Genomic DNA, 22,612 nt, shown 5'->3' with positions numbered 1-22,612 from the left:
TGCAGACTACAAACACTAAACACTACTTGTAAAGAAACTTCTTTTTTCCTTCTTACTGTGCCCATTCAAAAAAGTTAACAGAAGTGTGTCAACGCAAATTGACTTTCTAGGTGTTCAAAGATTTTATATGAACTTTAGGAACACTGGTAAATCAAACTAACAAGCAAAACCACACCAAAGGATGTCTCATAATCATTACTCACAGTGCTTAACTCATTGGTAGTAAGCCGTCGGAGAACAAATTCAAGAATACTCTCCACAGGTGTCACAAGAGATTTCCAGATAAAGAACAGTACTTCATCTGTGTGGAGGGAAAAAAAAGTATATACACAGAAATACAAGTCCCTTAAGAATCTTATTCTATCATGCAGGTTTGCTTATGTTACAAAGTTATACAGTAACACTACTCAAATAGCTAAAAACAACTTGAAACACCTCTGTACTCTTTCACAGTGTAAGCCATAAGGCTGAAAGAATCAATCCAGATTACATTATTATATTATTTCCTGAGATTCACAATGTATTAGTGAACCAAACCCACACAAAACCAGAAGACTACAGTCCAACTTTCCAATTTTTAATGCACACTTTTGTTCTAGTCCTAATGATCTGCACAAACAGGTTATAATTGAACTTAGTTTTTAATAAATACCAAAAGCTTTCATATTCAACAATTAACTTTATGTGAGAAAAATATACTTTTCCATTCCTAATATTTATAGACTTGAAAACTGGCTTTGGGGGCTTGCTGGTTGTTGGTCTGGTTTTTTGATGTTTAAGAAAAATTCATATTGAGAAATATTGCAACTTTACAAGATTTTAGCTGAGTAGCTTCCAGGCTTAACATTGGACATGAAAATACAAAATTATGACACAAAATGTGGTACTGTCCACAAGAAAAGGCTAGGCTAACAAGTATACCACATGTATATAGCATTTCACAAACAAAGACACAAGTTTATACACAAGAGAGCTAGGTCACTCTTGCAAAACATATTTAACCACAAACACACTGCAGTCTGTGTTTCAAGGGTAAGGGCTAGCTGAAAGCCATGGAAATAACATCTCAGTATGAAAACAGAGTAAAATACTTTGCATGGCCTCCTTGTTTTAAAAATACCAGTCATTAGATTCAGTGTTTAGGAGAATTACCCAGAGGCTACAGCTGCTGTTTCTTTCTGGAGTTGACCCTAAGTAACAATTCATGTAGCAAACCTATTATGAAATGGAAGGCCTTCAAAATGTAAAAATATAAAGGGAAATATTTCCAGAAGTTCCAAATCCATATTGTACTTACTTTCAGCATTCTCTGCTAAAATGGCTTATTAGACTACATTTCTAATGCTTAAATTGTTTAGAACCAACAGTCCAATTATGTCAGATTATCATCATGTTTCACCAGGAAAACATAACATCACTAAAACATCATCTGCACTTATAAAATCTTCAGATAAGCATGTTGGACGTAAAACCCAATTCATTACCAGTGGCTCTGTGACACTAGCAAAAGATAATTATTACTAAAATCTTACTGCTTAAAATAATGAAATCTAACAACAGTTTAGACAGCAAGAACTGTAGAAGAATGCTAATGATTTCAGTATGCCTTTCAGACATGTCTATCCCTGTTAAAATATTCTTAAATAAAACACTTCCCACTTGTAATTATTTTTATTTTGCAAGGTTAAATTCCTTTATTACTCCCTACCATTTTACTGTTTTGCATTTGACAAACAGGACTTTTCACCTCCCACTTAATCAACAGAGAAACATAACTTTGGTATTGCACAGCATTAATCTTCCCACCCCACACCTCAGTCAATTCACAGCTGCACAAAAAAAATATATTTATTACTTGGTTCTCCTGTGCAGGAGAAAGAAGCACAAAAACACTGTAGAAAATAATTTTAAGAAAAGCAATCCTTGCTTAACATAAAACTACAATGCAATTCAGCAAGCTCCTCAAAAGACTGATGATGGGCTGTCCTGGAGCACCTCTAGGGACCTTCAAAAGGATGGGGACACTGCACTGCTCAGCTTTGCCACACCTTTGAAACTCTGTTAGCAGAGCTCAACATGCCATGTCAGGTGTCAAAATTCCCACAGCAGGAGCAATCCATTGCAGGTACATTAGCAAGCACAAGAAAAAAGGCACAAGGAACTTATTGATACTAAAAACTTAGCATGGGCTTGTACGCGTTTTGTAGGGTTCTGCTTCAGGCTTGTTCTATCCTCGTGCTGTAGGCTGAATGCACAGTGGCAGCTTACTAGACACTTCTTCCAGTTTAGTTCATTTCAAGGAACCCACTTCACCAGTCAGAGACCATGGGCCAACATCAGCTTTAGCAGTCTGCATGATTAGAGCTCAGTATGTCACACAAATAGCTAAAATTTAAGGGGACAGGGGGTTCAATGCATACAGCACTTGTTAAAATAAGGGGGGGCATTTATTTTGGGACTGCACTTAAACACGTATATGAAACCCGGACATACAACCTAAAACTATTTATGTTACAAATAAGAGCCTAGTTATGGAACTTCCTCACTCCAAAACAACTCCTCTATTCCACGTTATAAACACCCTGAAAAAATCCCAAATTAATTTAGGAGAGCAGAAACCAAACACCAAGATCCCTCCTATTCCCATTCAGCATCCCAAAATTCAATGAAAATAATACTGCAATTTTTCATTTGCTCTCAGGAAAAACATTCAGGTCTATTCTGGTTACAAACAGACCAAGTTCTCTCAAAAGGAATAGGAAGGCCTCCATAGTTTTTGTTCAAACTCTCCTGAAAGGTCTACAAGTTAAAGTGCTCCATCTGTGGTGGGCAACACTCCCAGACAGACAGATCACCAGGCCTGTATTTCAGAGGGCACCTCTTAGCCTACCAGTCAACTCAGAAAACAGGATGTGCAGCAGGATCACTTTATGCACTCAGGGAAGACTCTGGCTGAACCTGTAGTATCTGAGCAGGTTAGGCTGGGATTCTGTAGTTACTTCTTTCTGAAGTGTCTAAATGATTCATGGAATCCATTCATTTGCCTATAAATATTTGCAATACAGTCACACTCTTCAAATTTTAACTGATAATCTAATCCTAATAGATAACAACTGCTTTCTCAGAAGACTTCCACATTCTCAATTCCCAGTCCTTAGGACGCCTGTAAGACTGGACCCACAGCTCAAGTTTTACAACAGACATGTCAGATTGCCAACTTTTGCATTTACCACTTCTAGGCTAGTATTAGTTTGAGACTATAGCCATGAAACAGTGAAGTAGCTTAGCTGCAGTTAAGACTGTAATGAACAGAAGACACAGTAGACTGAAGATGTCACTAACCATCTTGTGCATTGGAACATTTTAACCAACGGGTCTGCAATAACTTCAAGAGAAGCTGAAGGCTTTTATCTGCTTTCAGTGTTGGTATGTAAGCATTACTGCCAAGTTTCATCAAGACATCCAGAAGAGGGTTCAAGAAAGCCTCTAGTTCAATCCACTCTATGGTGCTTTTTCCACTACACAAAAACAAAAATTAAAAAGAAAGTCTTCTTCTGAGTATCTGCCTTAAGTGCTGAAGTTACTTATGGAAATAAATAGGACAGGTTTCCAAGACACTTAAGTATCTTTAGAATGTTACCCAGTATGTCTGCAGCAACAGTTGCACAAGGCCTAAGGAATGATCAGGCTGATGCAAAGTCTACAGAGAAAAGAGGACAGCATCCCAGCTTCATCAGGCTTCACTGGATCCTTCAAGAGTGAGGGGATTGAAAAAGACAGAAATGTAAAACAAGGTATTTCATACTTACCTGCATTTATTCTTCATCTGCTCCACGTCAGCAGCCAACAGAATCATTGTTGAGACAAGCTTAGCTTCAAACCAGTCAGGCATAAAGCAATTTTCTCCTGATTAAAGATATTTTAAGGTTTCCACAGTAACTAAAAAATACCTTTACATTAACTTCTAAAACTTCTGGGTTTGTAACTTATTAAAATAAATTAATAGTAGAAAAAACAATGCTAACGTAAGTATTACGACTAATTTTTGGCATTTTTTATCTAGATGTAAATTTAACTCTATTGGTCTTTATGCTCAAATAAATTTTAGGCAATATGTTACGTGGCAGTTCACAACAGACTTTTCTGTTACTTTAAAAAATACATTGGCATATTCAAGTTAATTTAATGAAGAACATAATTCCACTATGCTTCATCTGAAACATCAGCTGTGATTTTGACCACAGAACTAACCACATAAAGAACCAGAACTATTCTGTAAAGAGGAAATTATAAAAAAACCTAACTTTCTCTTTTTATCAATCCTTTATACAGAACTTCATCATCATACTTACAAAATTATTCTTAAATAGCAGTATGCAATTTGATTTCAGGGTTTCTTTTAACTGGTATGTTTCTGGCTTTGGGAATTTAAAAAAGAAAACATACTTGGGAGATTCAATTCAAGCAGCTGGACATGATTCTTTTTTTTCCCTCTAAAGAGCTTCCTATTAGTTAAGTTTCATATAAAGCCAGAATTACAAACATCACTTTTTACAAGTGAAATCCAGATGCTTGCCATGGAATTGCAGATAATATGGACCAAGGACTAAACAAACATGTCAGGAAGAAGGTCTGCCAACATTTTTAGCAAATTTACCCTGAAGCATGAACAGACAGAATTTGCTTACTACTTCTCTAACAGTAAGACAATCCAGTCAAGTTTCCTGGTCTGCAGAAAGTTTCTGAAGCTATTTATGATCAGCAAATTCTGACCTAGCATTTTTATCTCCTCTACATATAGTACTTAAAAGTGTTCAGTTTTGACTTTTTGACAATATAAAACCATATAAAATTCACTATGACTGCAAATGCCACACAAAAGTTGAAATATTTTTAAAAAATCTATTTGCCATTCTTTTCAATGTGTCTGAAAGAAGATACTAAGCTGACATTGTAAATAATTAAAAATGTGGCAGTGAATAAGGAAGGCCCTTTTCCCTCTATAAAAACACCTGGTCATGTTACAAAGCTCTGCTGAGAAAGGTGACAGAACCTGTGTGGGTTCACACTCCCTTGTGTTTCTTCTGCCCCTGCAGTCCAGACTTTTCAGACACCATCAAAAGAATGACAAAATAAATCTAATGGACAAGCATCGGGGCAGCATTAAAACTGATCATTAAGACTTAATGTTCAATTAATACTGCAAGACTTGAATTTATGGAGGAAAGGAAAAAAATATAAATTTTATTTATGGAATTAAAAAATAAGGTTCAAACTTAAGAATTGTGAATACACAGGTAGGGTAGAACTTGAACAGGTGCAATTAAAAAAAAAAAACAAAAGACATTTTTCTAAAATCCAAGGGAATGTTGTAAATTTTCTTTAAATTCCCTTTAAAATGGTGTTTTTTATTAATACACATGTAACTTACTTTCAGATGCAGGTGTCTTAAGGTACTCTCCCACAAGACTGCGCACATATTGACACAATGATGATGCCTCCTGACGTCCAAAATCAGAGGTCGCAGACTTCCTGAAGTGCCTGTCATTCACTTGCAACCAGCTGCAAAGCTGAATGAAGAACACTGTGTTATCCTTGAGCAGGTCTGGCAGCTGTGCACTGGCATCACTGATTTAACACCACAGCCCTCTTAAACACAAACCCTCCCATCAGCAAACCCACACACTGCAAGAGGTGCTCACCAGAGCTACCTCCAGCCTTAGCAGACTGTTCCCTTCTAGCTACACACAGAAAAATGTTCTTCCAGATGGTAACTCAGAGCACCCCCAAAAAGTCAGTGGTACCAATATAAGAAAAACACCAACTCTCAAAATTAAGCAACACTGGTAAAAATTCCCTTATGTCAAAAGAGTTTCTTCCAATCAATGCTATCTAGTGAGACCAGCTTTTTTTTTTTTTAAACTTGTATGCCAAAAATGAATGGAGCAAGATGAAATGTACAGCATACATGACAAGAAGACACTATGCAAAAAATCACTTTATCATCATTATATGGCTGTACAAGTACCCAAAAGTTATGGCTACATGATCAGATGGCTCTAGCATATACTACATAAAAATTACTTCATCTTTGAACTTTCATTCACAGCATTTTACATCTTGCAAAGACATAAAATACATATCCTGTGAAAACTTACAATTTACAATCTCACTCCACATGGTATGCACATTTTTTCCTTTGAGATTATTCTGCCAGTGATGATATTATTTCTACCACTGATGAGCTTGATGAACATAAAATCAGCTTCAGTTCTCACCTCTGTCCATAACAAAGTATCTCTCCTTAGGGACTCCTCTGGTCTAAGGGACAGAAGAAAGCTTGAAACTTCTGGGAAGGACACTTTCTCCTGAAGAAATTAATCAAGATACAATAGCTGCCAACAAAATATACAACAGAAAATATCTGTATGACAATTCAACACGTTTGCCTTTATCTGGCAAATTTCAGTAAAAGAAATTAATTTTCTTTTTTGTGATTCAGACTCATTTCTGCCTCTTTGGAACCAACTTATCAGTATCAAGGAACAAAACTTAATTTTCTCAAGTATTAAAGTCTATCTGAAAATAAATGAATGACTGTAAGAATAGCGCTATTCACTGGTGACACCTTTTAAATTAATGTAGGTAAGAGTCACTCATAAGTACTAGTTCTGCATTTCTAAAGATTAAATCAGACAGGTTTATAGCCACAACACACAACATGGAAGACTACTTATTTACAAAGCTAGCAATAAAACCAACAAAACATGAATACTTTGACCACTGAATAAGCACAGTCCTGCTATTTCAAATGGTAGTTTTATCATTCTGGTATCACAAATATTTTTATTGTTAGAAACTACAGGAAAGTCTATTTAGTTTCTATCTGTTAAAACCTGAGTTTATGTAATGGATGTGGAATAATATCCTGTTATGATAACTGCCACATGAAAACCATACAATAAAACATCAACTAATAAAAACTAAAGAAAAAGAATATTTCTTATGGAAAACCAAAGGTAACAGAAGCATACCACACTTACATAGTACAATTTAGACAGTCACTAAAAAAAATTGCAAATCCACCAAAATCAGTATAAATAATGTATTTAACATTTTTTTTAATACTGTTGGTCCTGTAAAAGTGTCACTGTGTTTCTATCACATCAAGGAAAAAGAAAAAACAAAAAATAAAACAAAACACAAAGCCCCAAACTGACCACATCTGTCAAATGCATAGTTGTTTGAAGAAGATAGCACTGAGCAGCTCCACGCAATAAAATCTGATGCGTAATCATAGTACACTGGAGAACATCTCTGCAAAGAGGAAAAATACACACTGTATAAATCACACACTTAAAAATGTAAACATTTTCATGTGTTTTCTAATTATTAACCATTTAAAACACATTAGATTGCATGTAACAGACATATTCTATTAAGTGTGGCACAAATACTGCCCGAACATGCCACAAGCAATCCAGTACCAACATTACTGTCACATATACTTTCAAAAACTGATAATAAAACTTGGATGAGCACAAACCTAAAAAAACAGAAAGGGGGAGAAGAAAGAATAAAACAAAAACTAAAGGAACAATCCCCATGATCACATCAGTTCAGACTGGTAATTTAATATTAGCATTTCTATCAGAAACAAGTTACAATGCTTCCCATCAAAATCTCACTCAAGCAAAAAACTGAAACTTTCAGTGATCTTTTATCAGCAAAGGTATATCCAGCAAAGGTATTTTTCTTCTCTTTGTAAACTGCTTCTATTCAGTATTCCTTCAACCACCAGTAATATTTTATTTAAATGCTCCAATTTGATTAAACTGGAATGACAACTGATTTTTAGTGGCTCTAGGAAGTGAAAGCAGACATTTAGGAAACATCAGTGTGATTAAGGTCCATAGTGAGGCCAAGAACTTTTACCTAGACTTTTCTTTAGAAATCATTCAGTTTCCAGCATTGTGGGCTGTCCCCTGATATAGCCTCAATTGCTATTAAACCAGGCTGTAATGTAACTAGAAAAAAAGGAAGTGTGATATGTATCAACCAGGAATTGTGGAAGAACAGGGAAAAATTATTCTAAAAAAGTAGAAACTATGAAGATGTAAAATGCAAAAACTCAGGTATTTTTAACTTCATACAGAGATATAAATACACTGGTTCTTGAATTGCTTTCCTCTGCAAATTAGACGTAAAGGAGACAGAGCCTTTAATTCCCATGCACAACCATCCCTTCAGAAGTAACAACCATGAATCAAATTCTGGCTCTGCAGACTGTCAGCACATTTCTTTGGGAGAAGGCTGTAAGAACACAATGCAGTATATGTTTTACCTTAAAGCATGAAGTCCTTCAGCACCAAGTACTTTACATGCAGGGATAGATGCCAAAGCCATGGAAAGAAACAAAATAGGAACAGCACACCAATGCCTACTTGTCATCTTCTGAATAAATTTTAACAGGAAGCTGCCTTAAAATAAAAGTAAACAAAAGAACCCTGAGTGATTTTGTGCTCTCCAATACTTTTAAATAACATGAACTCCAGCAGAAAAGTGTTATTGTAATTTTTGACAATTAAATGAAAAACAACAGAATCATTTCCTATTTATTTCAATTTAAAAAATCACATTCCAAAGAAGTCTGCCAGTAACGTGATATGAGACAGACAAATAGAGAAAAACAGAAATAAACCTAATTTTGACTCTGGTCATCTGCACTAATCACTATGTTTGGGAATGTAATTTTAACTTATTTGTTTTGAGTATTAAACAATGCCTTTTTTTAGTTGATATTGATTTTGTGATATGGCTGCCCATAGTGATTCAACCAGTTAAATGGATGCTGGAATGGGCAGAGCAATTCTCAACAAGCCACCACATCCACAGTTTGTGGAAGCAGGCTATCCATTTCAGGATTCCCCACCACAGACACCTGTTTAGTGATAAAATACATGCCTGGGGACAGGACAGAAAAATAGGGCACCTATGGCATCACAAATACATACCAGGATATACCTGTACACATAGGGTGCTGCAGAGAGCTGATTCTACCCTGATTTGACTCAATTAGCCCAGGTATTAACTTGTGGTCACCTTCATTTTAGCCTACACTAGCATCAAAATTTGGAACAGTCACAGAAATCTTCCTCCACCCAAGCTCACAATGAAAGAATCCTTACTCTGTTTCAGCCCTGGCCCTTTTGGATGTGTCACTACACAAGTCAGGACTAAAAAAGTCTGGCAGATGAAGAAAAAAGAATTTCCAAGTACTGTTCACTTCAGATCTCAGGAGCTTGTTTGGGCTTTTTATATTTCCATTAATAAGCAAATCTGCTTCATTTTGCCCCTAGAACAATTCAGTAGCTTTGTACTGCAAGATACCTCAAAGCTCCTGAAGTTCTTTTCTCTGGAAACTCCACTGTCAGGACAACTATTCATTTTTTCTCTCAAGTAAATACTCACATGACATACCAAAAGCAGCTGCATAGCTTTTCTTTTGTTTTTTATTTAAAAAAAGATAAAGGTGAATTTGATATGTACCTTTTTCTTCTTCTGGAAGAAGAGTGAGATAAGTAGCCAAAAACTTCTGTAACTTCATTCCCAAAGGAGGACAGGCTCCTATTGATTGACCTGGTATCCTTTTGGGTTTTAAAACATTAGTTACACAACTGGTATGTTAACAGCTTCAGGATTAGACTTCACAGATTTAATCTAAAAACCATTTCTAGATTTGAAATGTTTAGAACTGCCTCTACACAAAAACAAAAGTCATTCAGTGACACTCCATGAGACCAAGAGAGACAACCTATGCCTCATGAGAAGTCTCTGGATCCTGGCTACTAAGGATGAGCATCAGTCAAGAGATTCTACAGTTTTCCCTCAGCTTGATATTAACTGCAGCAACTTTGTATATTCTTGGTATACTCAAACATGCACCCTCCTCTACACATGCCAACATGTTTCACCCAAAATACAGAGCTAAAAGAGAAGACTAAGATTATGAAGTATTGATTCAACACAGCTCTAACATACTGAAACACTTGGCATTTGCTTCACCTTCTGAATTCCCATCCATGTATGTCCATGGAAAGATACTGCAGACTGAGAAGAGAAATGCTTAACTGATGCAAGAGCCTGCAGAGCTCACACTTGTCCTGCCATGTTTAGATGAAACAACCTATTTTGACTACACCTTATCCATAATCACCTAATTCAAACTATCACCAGTCACAGTCAGTTTTATCCCCCCAAAACTGAACCTATTAATCCACTGAACTCTGTTTCATGGGCTTCCCCCACCAGATCAAGACTGTGACCATCAATTTGACCAAGGAGCACTGAAAATTGCAAAAATCAAGTATTGCCACTATATTCATACTTCATTTGCTCACAGCCACCCATCTTGCCTGAGAAACTCACCCTGTCAGTAAGTTTAACAGCACCATTTTTTATTAATGTGTTTTGCTTTAGCTAAGATTTTACCAACACAGAGAAGCCAGTATTATTAGAACACACAGCAATCACGAAATTAAAGAAATAACTGATTAATTAAACCAGTGGTTTACCTGCTGTAGAGGGAACTTTCTGAGAGGGCATCCATTAGTGGTCCAATAACAAACTGAAAAAAGCAACAAGAACAATGGTGAAATGTACAGTTCCAAGGCACTGTTACATAGAAGCTAACCGGACTTATTTCACCAGACTTTACAGGAGAGAGCCAGAAATTCAAGTATGCTCTTGTTAATGGTAAATAGTAGAAGCAAAAGAGGAAGAAACTAAAGGGAAGGGGGACCAGGAGAGTAAACAAGAAAAGAGATTTTTCCACTAAATACATTTCACAGAGTATTGCGAAAGATGTGGGCAAATAAAAAATCATTTTGGGAAAAAGAGAAAATAGATTTAAACATTAAATAGAAGAATGACAAAGAGCCAACATAGCTAGAAAGACTTAGAGTGCATAGTAAGGTTGACTATTTCAAGTTACTTATCAAGAGGCTGATTTAATTTGTATAAATCAGGAATGTTAACCTCTGAGGAAATGCTCCTATGAGGTTTAAATAGTATAATGTAGATCATCCCTTACTAAACTGTAGGCTGGATGGACAGTCAATACACATATGACAGTAACAAAAAAAAAAATTAAGCTTTAAAATATTCTCTAAGTAAGGAGAAATATTAAAGTGCGGAGGGTTCATGGCTACAGTAATACACTGATTATGCAACAGAGACAAAATTTGTCCAATTCCAACTACTGAAGCAATTAGCGTTAAGATCTGTTACAAATCAGAACATCTGTTTCTTGTGGCAGGTGACAGTAACACCCTTACCTCTGAGAAAACAAATGAATTTGGAAGATGCTTTGTTTCATAAAGCTCCAGAAAATGAAGAATTCCTTCCTTTGTCAGTGTTTTATTCTCACTCTCAAACATTCGTCTGTAAATGCACACATGCCACGATGGGTGAAACAGCCAACAACCTGTTTACAAAACACAAATTCTTCTGAACTGACACAGAAATGACAGTGACACACTAACACATAACATACTGACATTATGGACAATGTTATAGCCTATTCACATTTCAAAACGGTGACTACAGCTGTTAGTTTTATAAAAACACCCTGCTAAATCTAACTTAAAAATTATCAGTTTTTCAGAGTTACTCTCTACTTTATAAGTTACAAGTTAAAATTACTGAAGGTCCCACATCCTCCTTCCTTTATTTATACCAATGTATTTACCCACAAAATTTTCACATTAATTCCCACTTTACAAATGTCTAACATCTTGCACTACCTAATGACATGTGCTCGTATGCCCTAGATACACCATCTCAGCACTCGTTTTATTTATCCTCTCCCCACTTCTAACAAATTAAGTTGGGGGGTTTTTTCCCCTTTACAAAGTTGTGCAGGTGAATTGTCTCCTACAACCCCAAAAATCTCTGGCTTTACTCTCACATTATCTTAAGTCAAGAAAAATACAATGGGAAATGACCATTTATTTGGATTTGCTGACAGAAAAATAGTATTTCAAGACAATATAGTAAGCAATAAATATTTGGTAGGATTTCTTCTCAGAGCAGAGTGGCCACTGCCTATGCATGTTTGCCAAACAACCTATTATAGAGCAAACCCATAAAAACTGGAACAGCCACCCAGAAAACACCTAGTTTGAGAAACAAAACATTACAGAAAGCTACTACTGAAACAGAAGGAGAAACCAGAGAAGTGTAACTTAACTGACTAATATTTAAGAGGTCAAGTAGAAAAAGGTCCATCTTACCTTTATCCCCTGATATGGCAAGCTCATACAAACTGTTTAGTTTTGGTAATACTGGCTTTATGACGTGGATCTGAAATGCAAGTCAAGTATCAGTAGTTTATATGGCAAACCCAGGAGCTGTCACTTCTTGGACTAGAATTTACTACCAATAGCATTAATATAGCAATTGACCATAAAAGTACATTTAAAAAAACCTGCAAATTCCGGGGGTATGCAATACTCAGTCACAGTTTAGCAATGAAAAAAACTTCAATGATATCATATTTTAAGAAAAATACTAATAACCATTCTATTCGTCAGAATGGTTATTAGTAAGTATTAACAGCACATCTAAAATTAAACATTTAAATTAATAGTATCTCAGTTACAGGACAATCATGTCCAAATAGCATAAAATAACTACAGGGAGTTGGGCACACTACTAACAGTTAACATCACAGCACTATACAATTATGGAAGCTTCAAGCCAACAGGAATCTTTCTGCTGAGTACACTGGACTCACAAAATGGTTTTAATCCAAGGTACTCCACCATGTCGAGTCCCCTCTGCCAAAGAGAGGCTATTGAGTGCAATCACCAGATTTTTCACTAGGCTGGTTACCCTGGTCTTGCAATTACCTGCACTCCAGGTTTCTGTCACTGCATTAACGAGATGTATTCAGATGACAGCGAAGAGCTCTGAATTTACTCCCAATGGATGACACATGCTGTGTTTTAAGTATTTAAGAGTTGAAACAAAAGTATTCCAGTTAAAGCTGACTCAGACATCCTCAATCACCAAAACTGGAAATACTCTGCCTACACAAACATTCAGACATGCCACAAGTGAGGCAGCACGTCTAAGCAGGATGGGCACAGACTTTACAGCGCTCCTACCTGGTTTCCCTCCAAAGTTTCCATTATCAAAATGTAAGTTTCCCAAAACTGTAGGAGTTGCTCGTTCTTCTCAGCAGACCACCAGAACAGACTCGGTTCTAAGGAGAGAAGCCAAAGACAGGGGTTTCTCGCGGTCCCGCACGCCAGGCCGCGATGCCCATCCCTCCGCCCGCCGGTCCGTACCGTGTCCGCCGTCCGGGGCGCAGCGCAGCTCGGCGCGCTGCCCGCCGCTCAGGTCGAGCGCTCGCTTCAGCAGGTAGCGGGCCCGCTTGCGGCACAGCCCGTCCCGCTCCGTCAGGCCCTCCTGCACCAGCCGCCAGAACCGCGGGCACAGCCGCGCGTCCAGCCCCGGCTCGGCCGGGCCCCGCGGCAGCAGCGCGTCCGCCAGGGCGCTCAGCGCCAGCAGCGCCCGCCCGGCCCGCGCCGCGCCGCCCGCGCCCAGCAGCCCCTCCCAGACGCGCGGCAGCGCCGCCCCGTTCGCGCCCAGCGCCGGCAGCAGCCGCCCGGCCACCAGCGCCGCCGCCGCCTCGCCCTCGCCCTCCTCCCGCAGCAGCGCCAGCGCCGCCGCCGCGCACCGCGACAGCAGCTCCGGCTCCTCCAGCCGCGGCGCCGCCGCCACCAGCGCCTCCACCGCCGCCTCCTGCGCGGCCGCCCCGCTGCCCGCCGCCAGCTCGGCCAGCGCGTCGCGGGCCAGGCGCGCCGCCAGCGGCGCCCCGCAGAGCTGCACGCAGTGCCGCAGCGCGCCCCGCGCCGCCCGCAGCCGCTCCGCGCTCCCCGCGGCGGCGCCCTCCCCGCCCCGCAGCAGCGGCCGGCACCGCTCCAGCGCCACCTCCCAGGCCGCCCGCCGCAGCGCCTCCGCCTCGCCCGCCGCCGCCGGCCCGCCCGCCGCCAGCCGCTGCAGCAGCAGGCGCAGCGCCTCCGCCCGCTCGGCCGAGAGCGGCGCGCTGAGCGCCCGCAGCAGCGCGGCGCGGTCCCCGCAGCGGGACAGCAGCGTGTCCGCCAGCACCACCTCCATCGCCGGGGGGACGCGGAGGAGGAGCGGCGGCTGCGCAGGCGGGGGCGGGCGGGGCCCACGAGGGGCGGCGGGAGGCGAAAACACGGAGTGATTGACTGGTTTGGCCGTATGTGTGTGTGCGCGTTTCAAATATTCTACATCTTTGGGTCATGACCCGCCTGCGTGAGCGTTCCCAGCCTGGCGGCTGCTCGGCAGAACCTGGCCCAGTATGGGAAGCATAGTGGAGATACCCCAGGTGCGAGCCTCTCGCTTGGGACGGTGAAATTCCATCCTTGTGTGCCATAAAACCACTCTCTATTCTTCATGTGCAATACAACACAACATCAGGCAGCAGTAATACACAAAATGCCCAGTTTTCCCACCTGCCAAATTTGTTCTAACCATTTATGCCAAAAGAAGTTGCTGAACAGTTCACTGTTCCCATCAGAGCCTACCAGAGGTTTGCCCGAGTGCCTTGTGTCTGCCTCAGGTCAGAGGCATTCCTGGATGCTGGCTCCTTGCTGTTGGCTTGTTAGAAGGGCCCAAGTCAGCAGTACAGGCCAGAGAACAACTCCTGCACAGTTCAGTGTACTGGTGCAGCTAAAACTTGACTCAGAAAATGAAGCTGATTTCCTTAAGTGTAATTCATCACGGGACATTACAATTCCCATGAAAAATAAACTTAGAGATCTGCATGCCACAAGTGGCGGCAGACTAATCTCCTAGAAGATGAGGTCATAGGAAAAGGCAAACCTGGAACCTTCTGTTCCTGTGAAAGCAATGGATAGCAAATTCCTGGTACAGCACAATGTGTTTTCTAATGGGTGTGGGCATTACTTTGGCCAAGATGTGTTTGATTAGAGTCTAATGAACAAGAAAGGCTTACTGCAAGTTTTCCAAGTGAAGTTCCACTTAATCACTCCTCTCCAAATCACATGAGTAGTCTCTTCTTTTCCTGGCTATCCATTTTCTCCAATTTTTTTTAGAATTTTTTTTTATCTTTGAGATCCTACTGATTGCAAAGTCACTGAATTTTCTTATTAGAATTGAGCCTGTACTGTGACTATATATGCAATATATAATGGAAAAAGAAGGTGGAAGTTATTTCTTTTAAACCCTCCAGCTAAAATGGTTTCCATGCACCTTACCACTCTGCATGTGTTCTGTTACACATAAATTACAGAATCTGGTAAAAGCTCGAGAAAACAGCTCAAAATATACATTTTACTCAAATGTAAAGTAAAACTTGGTACTTTGTTTCACACACACAGAAACATGTTTCACAGGAGGAATTGTTACAACGTCCTTTAGTAAATAGGATGCTTACAGTTGAAATCTCTTACATGCCATAACATTTTTTGTTTTTCTATTTGTCCTTTAGTAATTTTTCCATTTCCAATTATAGCATGCAGTCTGGTTAATTATGGGAGTTCCTTTTACCAGGCTTGAAACAGTGCTGAGCAGGGGATCCCTTCTTACTATGGGTTTACTCTTCCCTTCCTGGCATCTGTAACTAAATGAAGACAGGTTTCTGTCACTGCATTCACAGACAGGTTTCTGTCACACCATTTCTTTAATGGTCTGCATGACCACTAGTAATCAAAACAGAATCAAATATACTATGTGTTGTGCTGTTTCTTCATTATTGTCTCAATTCTGCTCTGCCTTTAGTTTTATCCCAGCAGGGTGCCAAATTTAAAGTCTTATTACACCAATTTAAACAACAACATTTAAATTTGAACTCTCCCTCTGTAGATTGTCTTATCAGACAAAAAGGGAGGTTGGGCTTGGGGAGCTTCTGAGTGGAATATTATGACAACAAAACAAACAAAAACAAGCCAGAAAGGTGGATATGGAGTTAAGAGAGAGAAAATGAGCAAGCATTTTGTAATTTTCAGCAGTGTTTTGTAATTTTCAGGTGTCAAGAATCACACCATTCACACCCTCATATCATGGTTGTTAAGTGCCTTGATGGTAACACCCTAAATTTGTGCTTTCCAACTCTACAGTTCCAACACACACCCCTGCATCACCCAAGACCATGCCCTGTTCTGTTTTCTCCACTTTCCAAGCTTATCCCAACCACTTCTGCCTTGTTCCTAAGCCAGCCCTGCTCTCAGGCCCCCACCCTGCCAGCTGCAGGCACCTGTAGGGTCCCAAAACCCTTTCAGCCTTGGTTTGCTGCATTCAGAATGTCCCACACTTGCCAATCTCTCATGTACTCTGCTCTCCTATTTATAGGGTATCCTGTATTCCCTGACCTCTCCAGGTCCCCTCCAAACTCAGCATATGGCCTCGATCAAAGGCTGAAATACCTTGGTTTTTTTTTGAGAGGACATCTTGTATGTGCTTTCTTTATTTCTGTCATGCCAGGTATTCTCCCTCAATCAGATTAGTCTATCTTAAGAATGTAAGACTGAGGAATTGCCTGAAACATCAAAGGCAGTCCACCACAATTGCAGACAGCCCTGAAATAAATGGCCAGTCTGAACATGTCCCTTTCTTGGGCCACTTCTATCTATAGGCCACAAAATGCTTCTCAGCTCCTTGTACCTTCAGATGTAGAGCTCACTTCACGCTCTGCTTCCTTAGCCAGGGTCTCCCTGTGTCATTTAATACTATTACTGAGCCAATGAGAGCCAGGACAAAGATGAGAAATGTATCATTGTTGATTTTTATCTGAACTTTCTAACAGTACTTTTGCTGATGGTGTGAGTTTCCAGCACATGACAACAAGTTGACCAAATTTGGGCTGATTTTATAATTTGAAGGTTTTACAGTAGTAGTTTGTTGGTTTTCATCAGGGCCCATAATTCTACACCAATTTAGCAATACAAGAGGACTGAGGTTCTTTCCTCAGACTCATAGTTAAAAAATCAGTGCCTTTAGTTTACCTGCATATTCTTTTGGACAAATGTATACTTGTTCTTATGTATTTGCTGTCCCCTGTCATCACACAAACAAGAAATTCTGTATAGGAAAAATTTTTGGATTATCACTCTAGTGGCTGGTTACCTTAGAAAAGGATTATGGACAAAAGCACAGTAGAAACTACAGAAAATTACAGGTCCTGGAAATCCCCAGTTACAGTTTTGGAAGGATGTGTTATGCTGTTGCCATAAAGCCACTGCTAAGGTGCTGAGGCAGCACAGGGTATTAGAACCCAGACCAAGTCTATGTCTTTAAAAAGTTTAGTTTCAATGATCGTTTTAGATCACACAAAATCCATTTGTTCTCATGAAAGTCCCATACTACCACCTGCACATTTACAGGTAATTCTGCGCAGGGGATAAGGAGGAAGGCTCACCTAACCCTGCACCATGACTTTTTTTCACTTACAGGAGTCTGTGGGAGTGTGTTTGCACAGTGTAAGGTCCCTACAGGGACCAGGTACATAACACAGCCTTTTCTTCCCTCTCCCACTGCATGCAGAAGAAGGAAATGAGAAATTTCTGTAAGTTATGCAGAAAATTTCCCACCACATTTCTCCCACACAATAATGACATTAAAAGCCCAGATGAGCTCCATGCAATGAACCTTACCAGTTATTATGGTTACATATATTCATGTTTTCTTGTAGATTTCCTCAGTGCTTTTTTTTGTGCAAAAACCAGCAACACACATAGCTTTTATACAACTCTCATGCTGAGAAAGCACTTCCCCTCTCTGCCAGGGGAAAAGAAAAAAGAAATTTACAGAAGATGAGAAAGGGAAACAAGAAAATTGCCTAATTTTTGTCAGTCTTCCCTAAAGTCCTTGAACACTTTTGCTAAGACAGATAGAGGCAGAAGTGTTCTAACTGAAAGAGGAAATCATTGATATGCAGCAGGAAAGCTGGTCACAATTTCCACAAGGTGGTTGTGCTGTTATCTCTTCATCCTCCAGTGCTTGTTTCATTTGCCTCCCCAGCCCCACAAATGATTCTTCCAGCTCTTCCACATCACAATGCAAACATGTATTAATTTTCATCATTTCAAAATGAGATTCAGCTTGTCTCTCCAGCTAGTCCCTTCAGCCATCACCTTCACTCACTCCTCCTTTTCATTTCTGAACTTACTACCCACATCCAGTGAGCCTGGAGTTTGTCCTCTGTGGCATCCCAGTCTGATTCCTATATCCCAACCTGACTATCCTGTCTGCTGTTATTACAGTATATCAGCTATGTTTGCTCACAAGCTACCTGTTGAGTTACTAGCTCCACATTTCTGTCTCTAAACTGCTTTATGAAAGATGAATAAACCCTTTATATTGCAAAGTGTGTATGCAGAATTTCCCCAAAACAGGCACATTCCTATCTACTCACATACTTAAAAGTTACTGTCTGATCTCTTGGTGTATCAATCCACATCCCCTTTCCTGGCTTAACAAAAGCAATCTTACCCTAATTAGATCTTGCTGTTGGGAAGATCTGTTTCTTAACCTGCCATTTTGACCTTGCCACCTCTCCCTTTATGTCCCTCTGCTGCTTCCCTCTTCTGTGCTACATCAAACACATGCTGTTTCTTTTCCCTTTCCATTTCCAGACCCATTAGTCTATCCTTCCTCATCCTCTCATCTAATACCAAGACACTGACTCACACTGACCTACCCATGCTGCCAGTCTGAGTTGTCTATGCATTAGTCTTTCAAGTAAGACTTCATGTTTATCTTGTGCTAACTCCCACCTCATTTTCCTGTATTATACCCCAAACATCCCTTTGTTGTCACAGTGACACAAATTTGAGGCAGCACATGTTCTGTGACCTTCTGTGATCTATGGCCTTCTGTGTGGACTGATAAGCTGATCCCCTCTCTGTGTGCATCTTGTCACCTATTGGTGCTGCATATTTTCCCTGGTGACAATTAGTACAGTACTATTGGTAGAGAGTAAGAGCACCACGAATTGTGATAAATAAATGAACAAACCTAGCAACTGTCGATGTGCCAAGCTGCAGGCAAAAGGAGCCCAATGTTTGCAACTGAACTTCAGTGAGGAGAGGAGTAAAAGGCAAATGTAAAGGTGCCTCACAGAGAGAAGTGCTATGAGAACTCCTTATTGCCTTTCATGTGTGCCTTTCATGCACACATATTGCCCCACATACATTCAGAGGTGTTCAGACATTGAAATTCGTGAAAACTTAGTTCAGATCCAGCAGTAGCTACAGATTTTTCAATCAGGCTCATGTCTGAAGCACTCAGACACAAGAGTGAAGCCTTCATGATCCCTGCAGAACAGAAGATGGTGCTGTTGTCACTGCCATGTGCCTCTCAGGCTTTTTTCTGGTGAAAAGAAAGCAAGTGATAGCAAAGAAAAGGTGAGGAGAGAAACTAAAAGGAAAGGTACAGGAAGAAAAGTAACTGGCATTTCTTGGATTTTTTTTTCCACTGGAGAAATTAAGAAACTCAAAGAGAAGAATGATAAATTCACAGAAAACCAAAAGGACTATCTAAACGAGCAATTGGGAGAGGGCAGCATAGATCAGTCATATACTGGATACTCGCTTCCTCATTTCTCTGAAGATACTATAAACTACACTTAGGAAGGTGCTGAGTGCCAGCAGTTCCCCAGTGACTCCATAAGGAGCTATTATTGAATGTCAGCACCTGGGATCATCAGGGTCAGCGTGTCTCAAGTCAGGTGTTTGAAAACCAAGGCATCAAAAAACAGTGGGAATTTTATAAAGTAGCATTAAGTAATGGAGTGGAGAAGAAGAAAGAGCAGGATCAGGGAGGCAGGGAGGAGCTGTGAGTGCAGCACAGACCCTCTCACACTGAATCATGGGCTGCACGCTTCCAGCCTTATCAGGGCTGTGCTCCATGGCTTCCTTCTTTATCTGCATGGGGAAAACCAGCACAGGAAAGAAGCAGCAAGGTGTCTTAAGGACACTGCTCTTGGTGTTGTGTTGTGAGATTTTGCACATCTGTGTAAGAGATTCCAGCGTGAAATTCTTCTTTGACTGAGCAGGACAGCTACATTCACCAGAAACACTACAATATTCCTGGGCTTTTTAGGATGTTTACTTTAAAAATAAAGCCAGAGTTCAACTGTTGTAATGCTGTAAACATCCTGTGTTCAGAAGCAGCATTTAAAGACAGCTGATGAAAAGCAGTAGTGTCCAATTAAACATTCCTAATGATGGGAAGTTACAAATCTATGATGTGGTTTGTCACTGTAAGCTACAGAGGGAAAGTTAAGCTGGTAAATCTCTCCAGTTGGACTGAATGCAGTGGAATGGTCAGGAAAAGATGAATTAGGAAAAAGAATTAAATATAATCCTTTGCCATCTGTCTTTATTTTGCAAACCTATTTGACAGGATACTACTGAAATCTGCAGACATTTTTTATCTGCTTCATGTAGCTGAAGAGCATTTGTTGTACAGACTGGAATTAAAATGCTTCCCAATAACAGTCAGCCATCCCACTTATTATCCTTGTTCGCTTTCCTTTAAAAAAAAAAAAAACAACACAGTATTTTGGCTTCAGCTTAAGCTGCACCATTAATTTTTGACCTCTCTCCTTCACTAGGACTCAGAGCTGGGTGTTAAAGGCTAAATAAATTTCACTATTGGTTTTGCAGGGAAGCAAAAGGGCTGCTGAAATGTATGTGGTACATTGTTCTCCAGCTTTCAGCCTGAAGAGCATATGTAGATGTGGAAGCAGTGTGACATCGAGAGAATGTCCATATGGTATCACAGTTTCTCCATAACAGTTTTTGTCTATAGGCCTTCATCTAACAAACCATGTCAGCATGAGCTTATCTCTAAGCACATGCCTGAGTATTTTGCTGCCTCTGGATTTTGGTGTACAGGGGATTCTGCTGATAATGAACCAGATAAGAGGATCTACTACAGTGGGGAAAATACACTGTAGCTTCTGCATGAAAATTTACCAGTGGCAACCCCGGGAGCCTTTAGTCTTTTTTAAGTCCTGGTGTTATTAGTGAGAATAATACTACAGGAAGGGGGATTAAAAAAACCCCAAACATAAACAAAGCACACCACAAGGACCAGTCTGGTTCTTACTTATTTCCTTTGAAATACCAGCAAAATGTCACCTTTTTTTTTATTGTTGTTTTTTAGCAGTGAGGGAGGGAGGAAAGGAGTAAGGAAGAGAGGACAGAGGCAGGGAGGAAGCTTTCACTTTATTTCCAACTCCTATGTATTTTTCTTTGCAAATGTGAAGGTTGGCATGTCAGTATCCTTTCAGAATGCACAATATGAATAGCTTTGTAGATCCTTGGCTTCAGAAAATAGAGCACTGATGATTAGCTGATTAGCTTTTCACAGATGAGCTAAAGTTAATTTGTCCCTTCTGGAAGTGTAGAGATAGCCTGCTAGGTACAAAGAAGTTATCTTTGGTTTTCAGATCAGTGGAGGAATTCATCAGGCACTGGTTGAGACCAAGGTTATTTCCTCAGAGGGAATTCAGATTATGAAATACCCACACCACTGCTGCCTTCCTTCTCTCACAGTCTTTCACATCAACGGGGAGCAAGGGAAAACAGCTTTAAAATATTCTCCTTCATCCTCCATAGTACTTTAGATTAGTTTAGCTAGTTTAACTAACCTCACAAGGAAAAAAGCACAAATCTGTTGTGCTAAGATGCAATTTTCACATTTTGACTTGTGCATCTCACTTCAAAGAACTTCTTCCAAGTTTATTTTGAGTTTCCCATGCTAAAAATAAAGACACAGAACAAATCTGTTCAGCTTAGCTGAGAACAGCAGTTTTAGAAGCATTAGGCAAGAAGAAGCTCTAGTGTTTTCAAAACAGCACTAATGCTGTTGTCTTTAATGGGGATGGCTAATCCTCCCTGTTTTCTCATATTCCAAATGATTCTCTCTAAGTGGAAGCCCGCCAGTTATTCTGCAAAACTCCTGACTCATTCCAACCTCATTTAGGGCCTTCCTAATTGATTGCAGGATATCTTCAAAGTCAGAAGAGGGCTCTTGTTTAATGCTGTAAAAGGTTTGCCAAAAGGTTACAATCTCTTCTGTTTCTGTAATGTACTTTAAAGATACTGGAATTGAAGGAAAAACTTCCAGGTCAGCAAATTTTTAGAAATATCTCACTTTTACAATTTCGTTATAAAGACAGTGGGTGCTATTTAAATATTTTTCAATTATTAATTAATTAATTTACCTGGGTCTTGCAGGTTTACTTTGAGTTCTTTTCCTGCTGCTCATACATGAACAGTAAAAATAAGCACTTGTCGTATTGCCACAACTGGTTTTTTTCCTTCACCCCTTAAATCTCTATCTTGTAAAAAATTATAATAGTACTCTTTTACACATTTATGAGGCCTTCCATTAAAGTCTATTTGAAGCATTTTATAGACAACAATGTATGAAGCCTCAAAGCACACTGCTGAGGTATTTATTACCAGGTTTTTACACTCAGGAGAATTTACCACAATAATCACGAAATTCCAAGACCACAGTAACTAGTTGCCAAGTTTTGGGCAAAAAG

General features: G+C 39.9%; 1 protein-coding gene across 1 annotated transcript in view; it reads right to left on the bottom strand.

The window, feature by feature from the left end:
• TARBP1 (TAR (HIV-1) RNA binding protein 1) overlaps window positions 1–14,184 on the bottom strand; it is a 32,062-nt gene extending 17,878 nt beyond the window's left edge. Inside the window, exons 1-13 of the mRNA XM_064708505.1 lie at window positions 13,353–14,184; window positions 13,170–13,267; window positions 12,294–12,363; window positions 11,337–11,485; window positions 10,575–10,627; window positions 9,550–9,647; window positions 8,345–8,480; window positions 7,221–7,317; window positions 6,279–6,368; window positions 5,432–5,570; window positions 3,810–3,906; window positions 3,343–3,518; window positions 204–301 (exon numbers count right to left, since the gene is read on the bottom strand). Of these exons, the coding sequence (XP_064564575.1) occupies window positions 204–301; window positions 3,343–3,518; window positions 3,810–3,906; window positions 5,432–5,570; window positions 6,279–6,368; window positions 7,221–7,317; window positions 8,345–8,480; window positions 9,550–9,647; window positions 10,575–10,627; window positions 11,337–11,485; window positions 12,294–12,363; window positions 13,170–13,267; window positions 13,353–14,184 (2,133 nt within the window). The remainder of the gene's footprint in view (window positions 1–203; window positions 302–3,342; window positions 3,519–3,809; window positions 3,907–5,431; window positions 5,571–6,278; window positions 6,369–7,220; window positions 7,318–8,344; window positions 8,481–9,549; window positions 9,648–10,574; window positions 10,628–11,336; window positions 11,486–12,293; window positions 12,364–13,169; window positions 13,268–13,352) is intronic.
• Between the last annotated feature and the right edge of the window lie 8,428 nt (window positions 14,185–22,612).

The sequence above is a fragment of the Zonotrichia leucophrys genome, chromosome 3, assembly GCF_028769735.1.
Source record: "Zonotrichia leucophrys gambelii isolate GWCS_2022_RI chromosome 3, RI_Zleu_2.0, whole genome shotgun sequence".
NCBI classification, from domain to species: domain Eukaryota; kingdom Metazoa; phylum Chordata; class Aves; order Passeriformes; family Passerellidae; genus Zonotrichia; species Zonotrichia leucophrys.
This window is presented reverse-complemented; position numbering and strand designations above follow the sequence as displayed.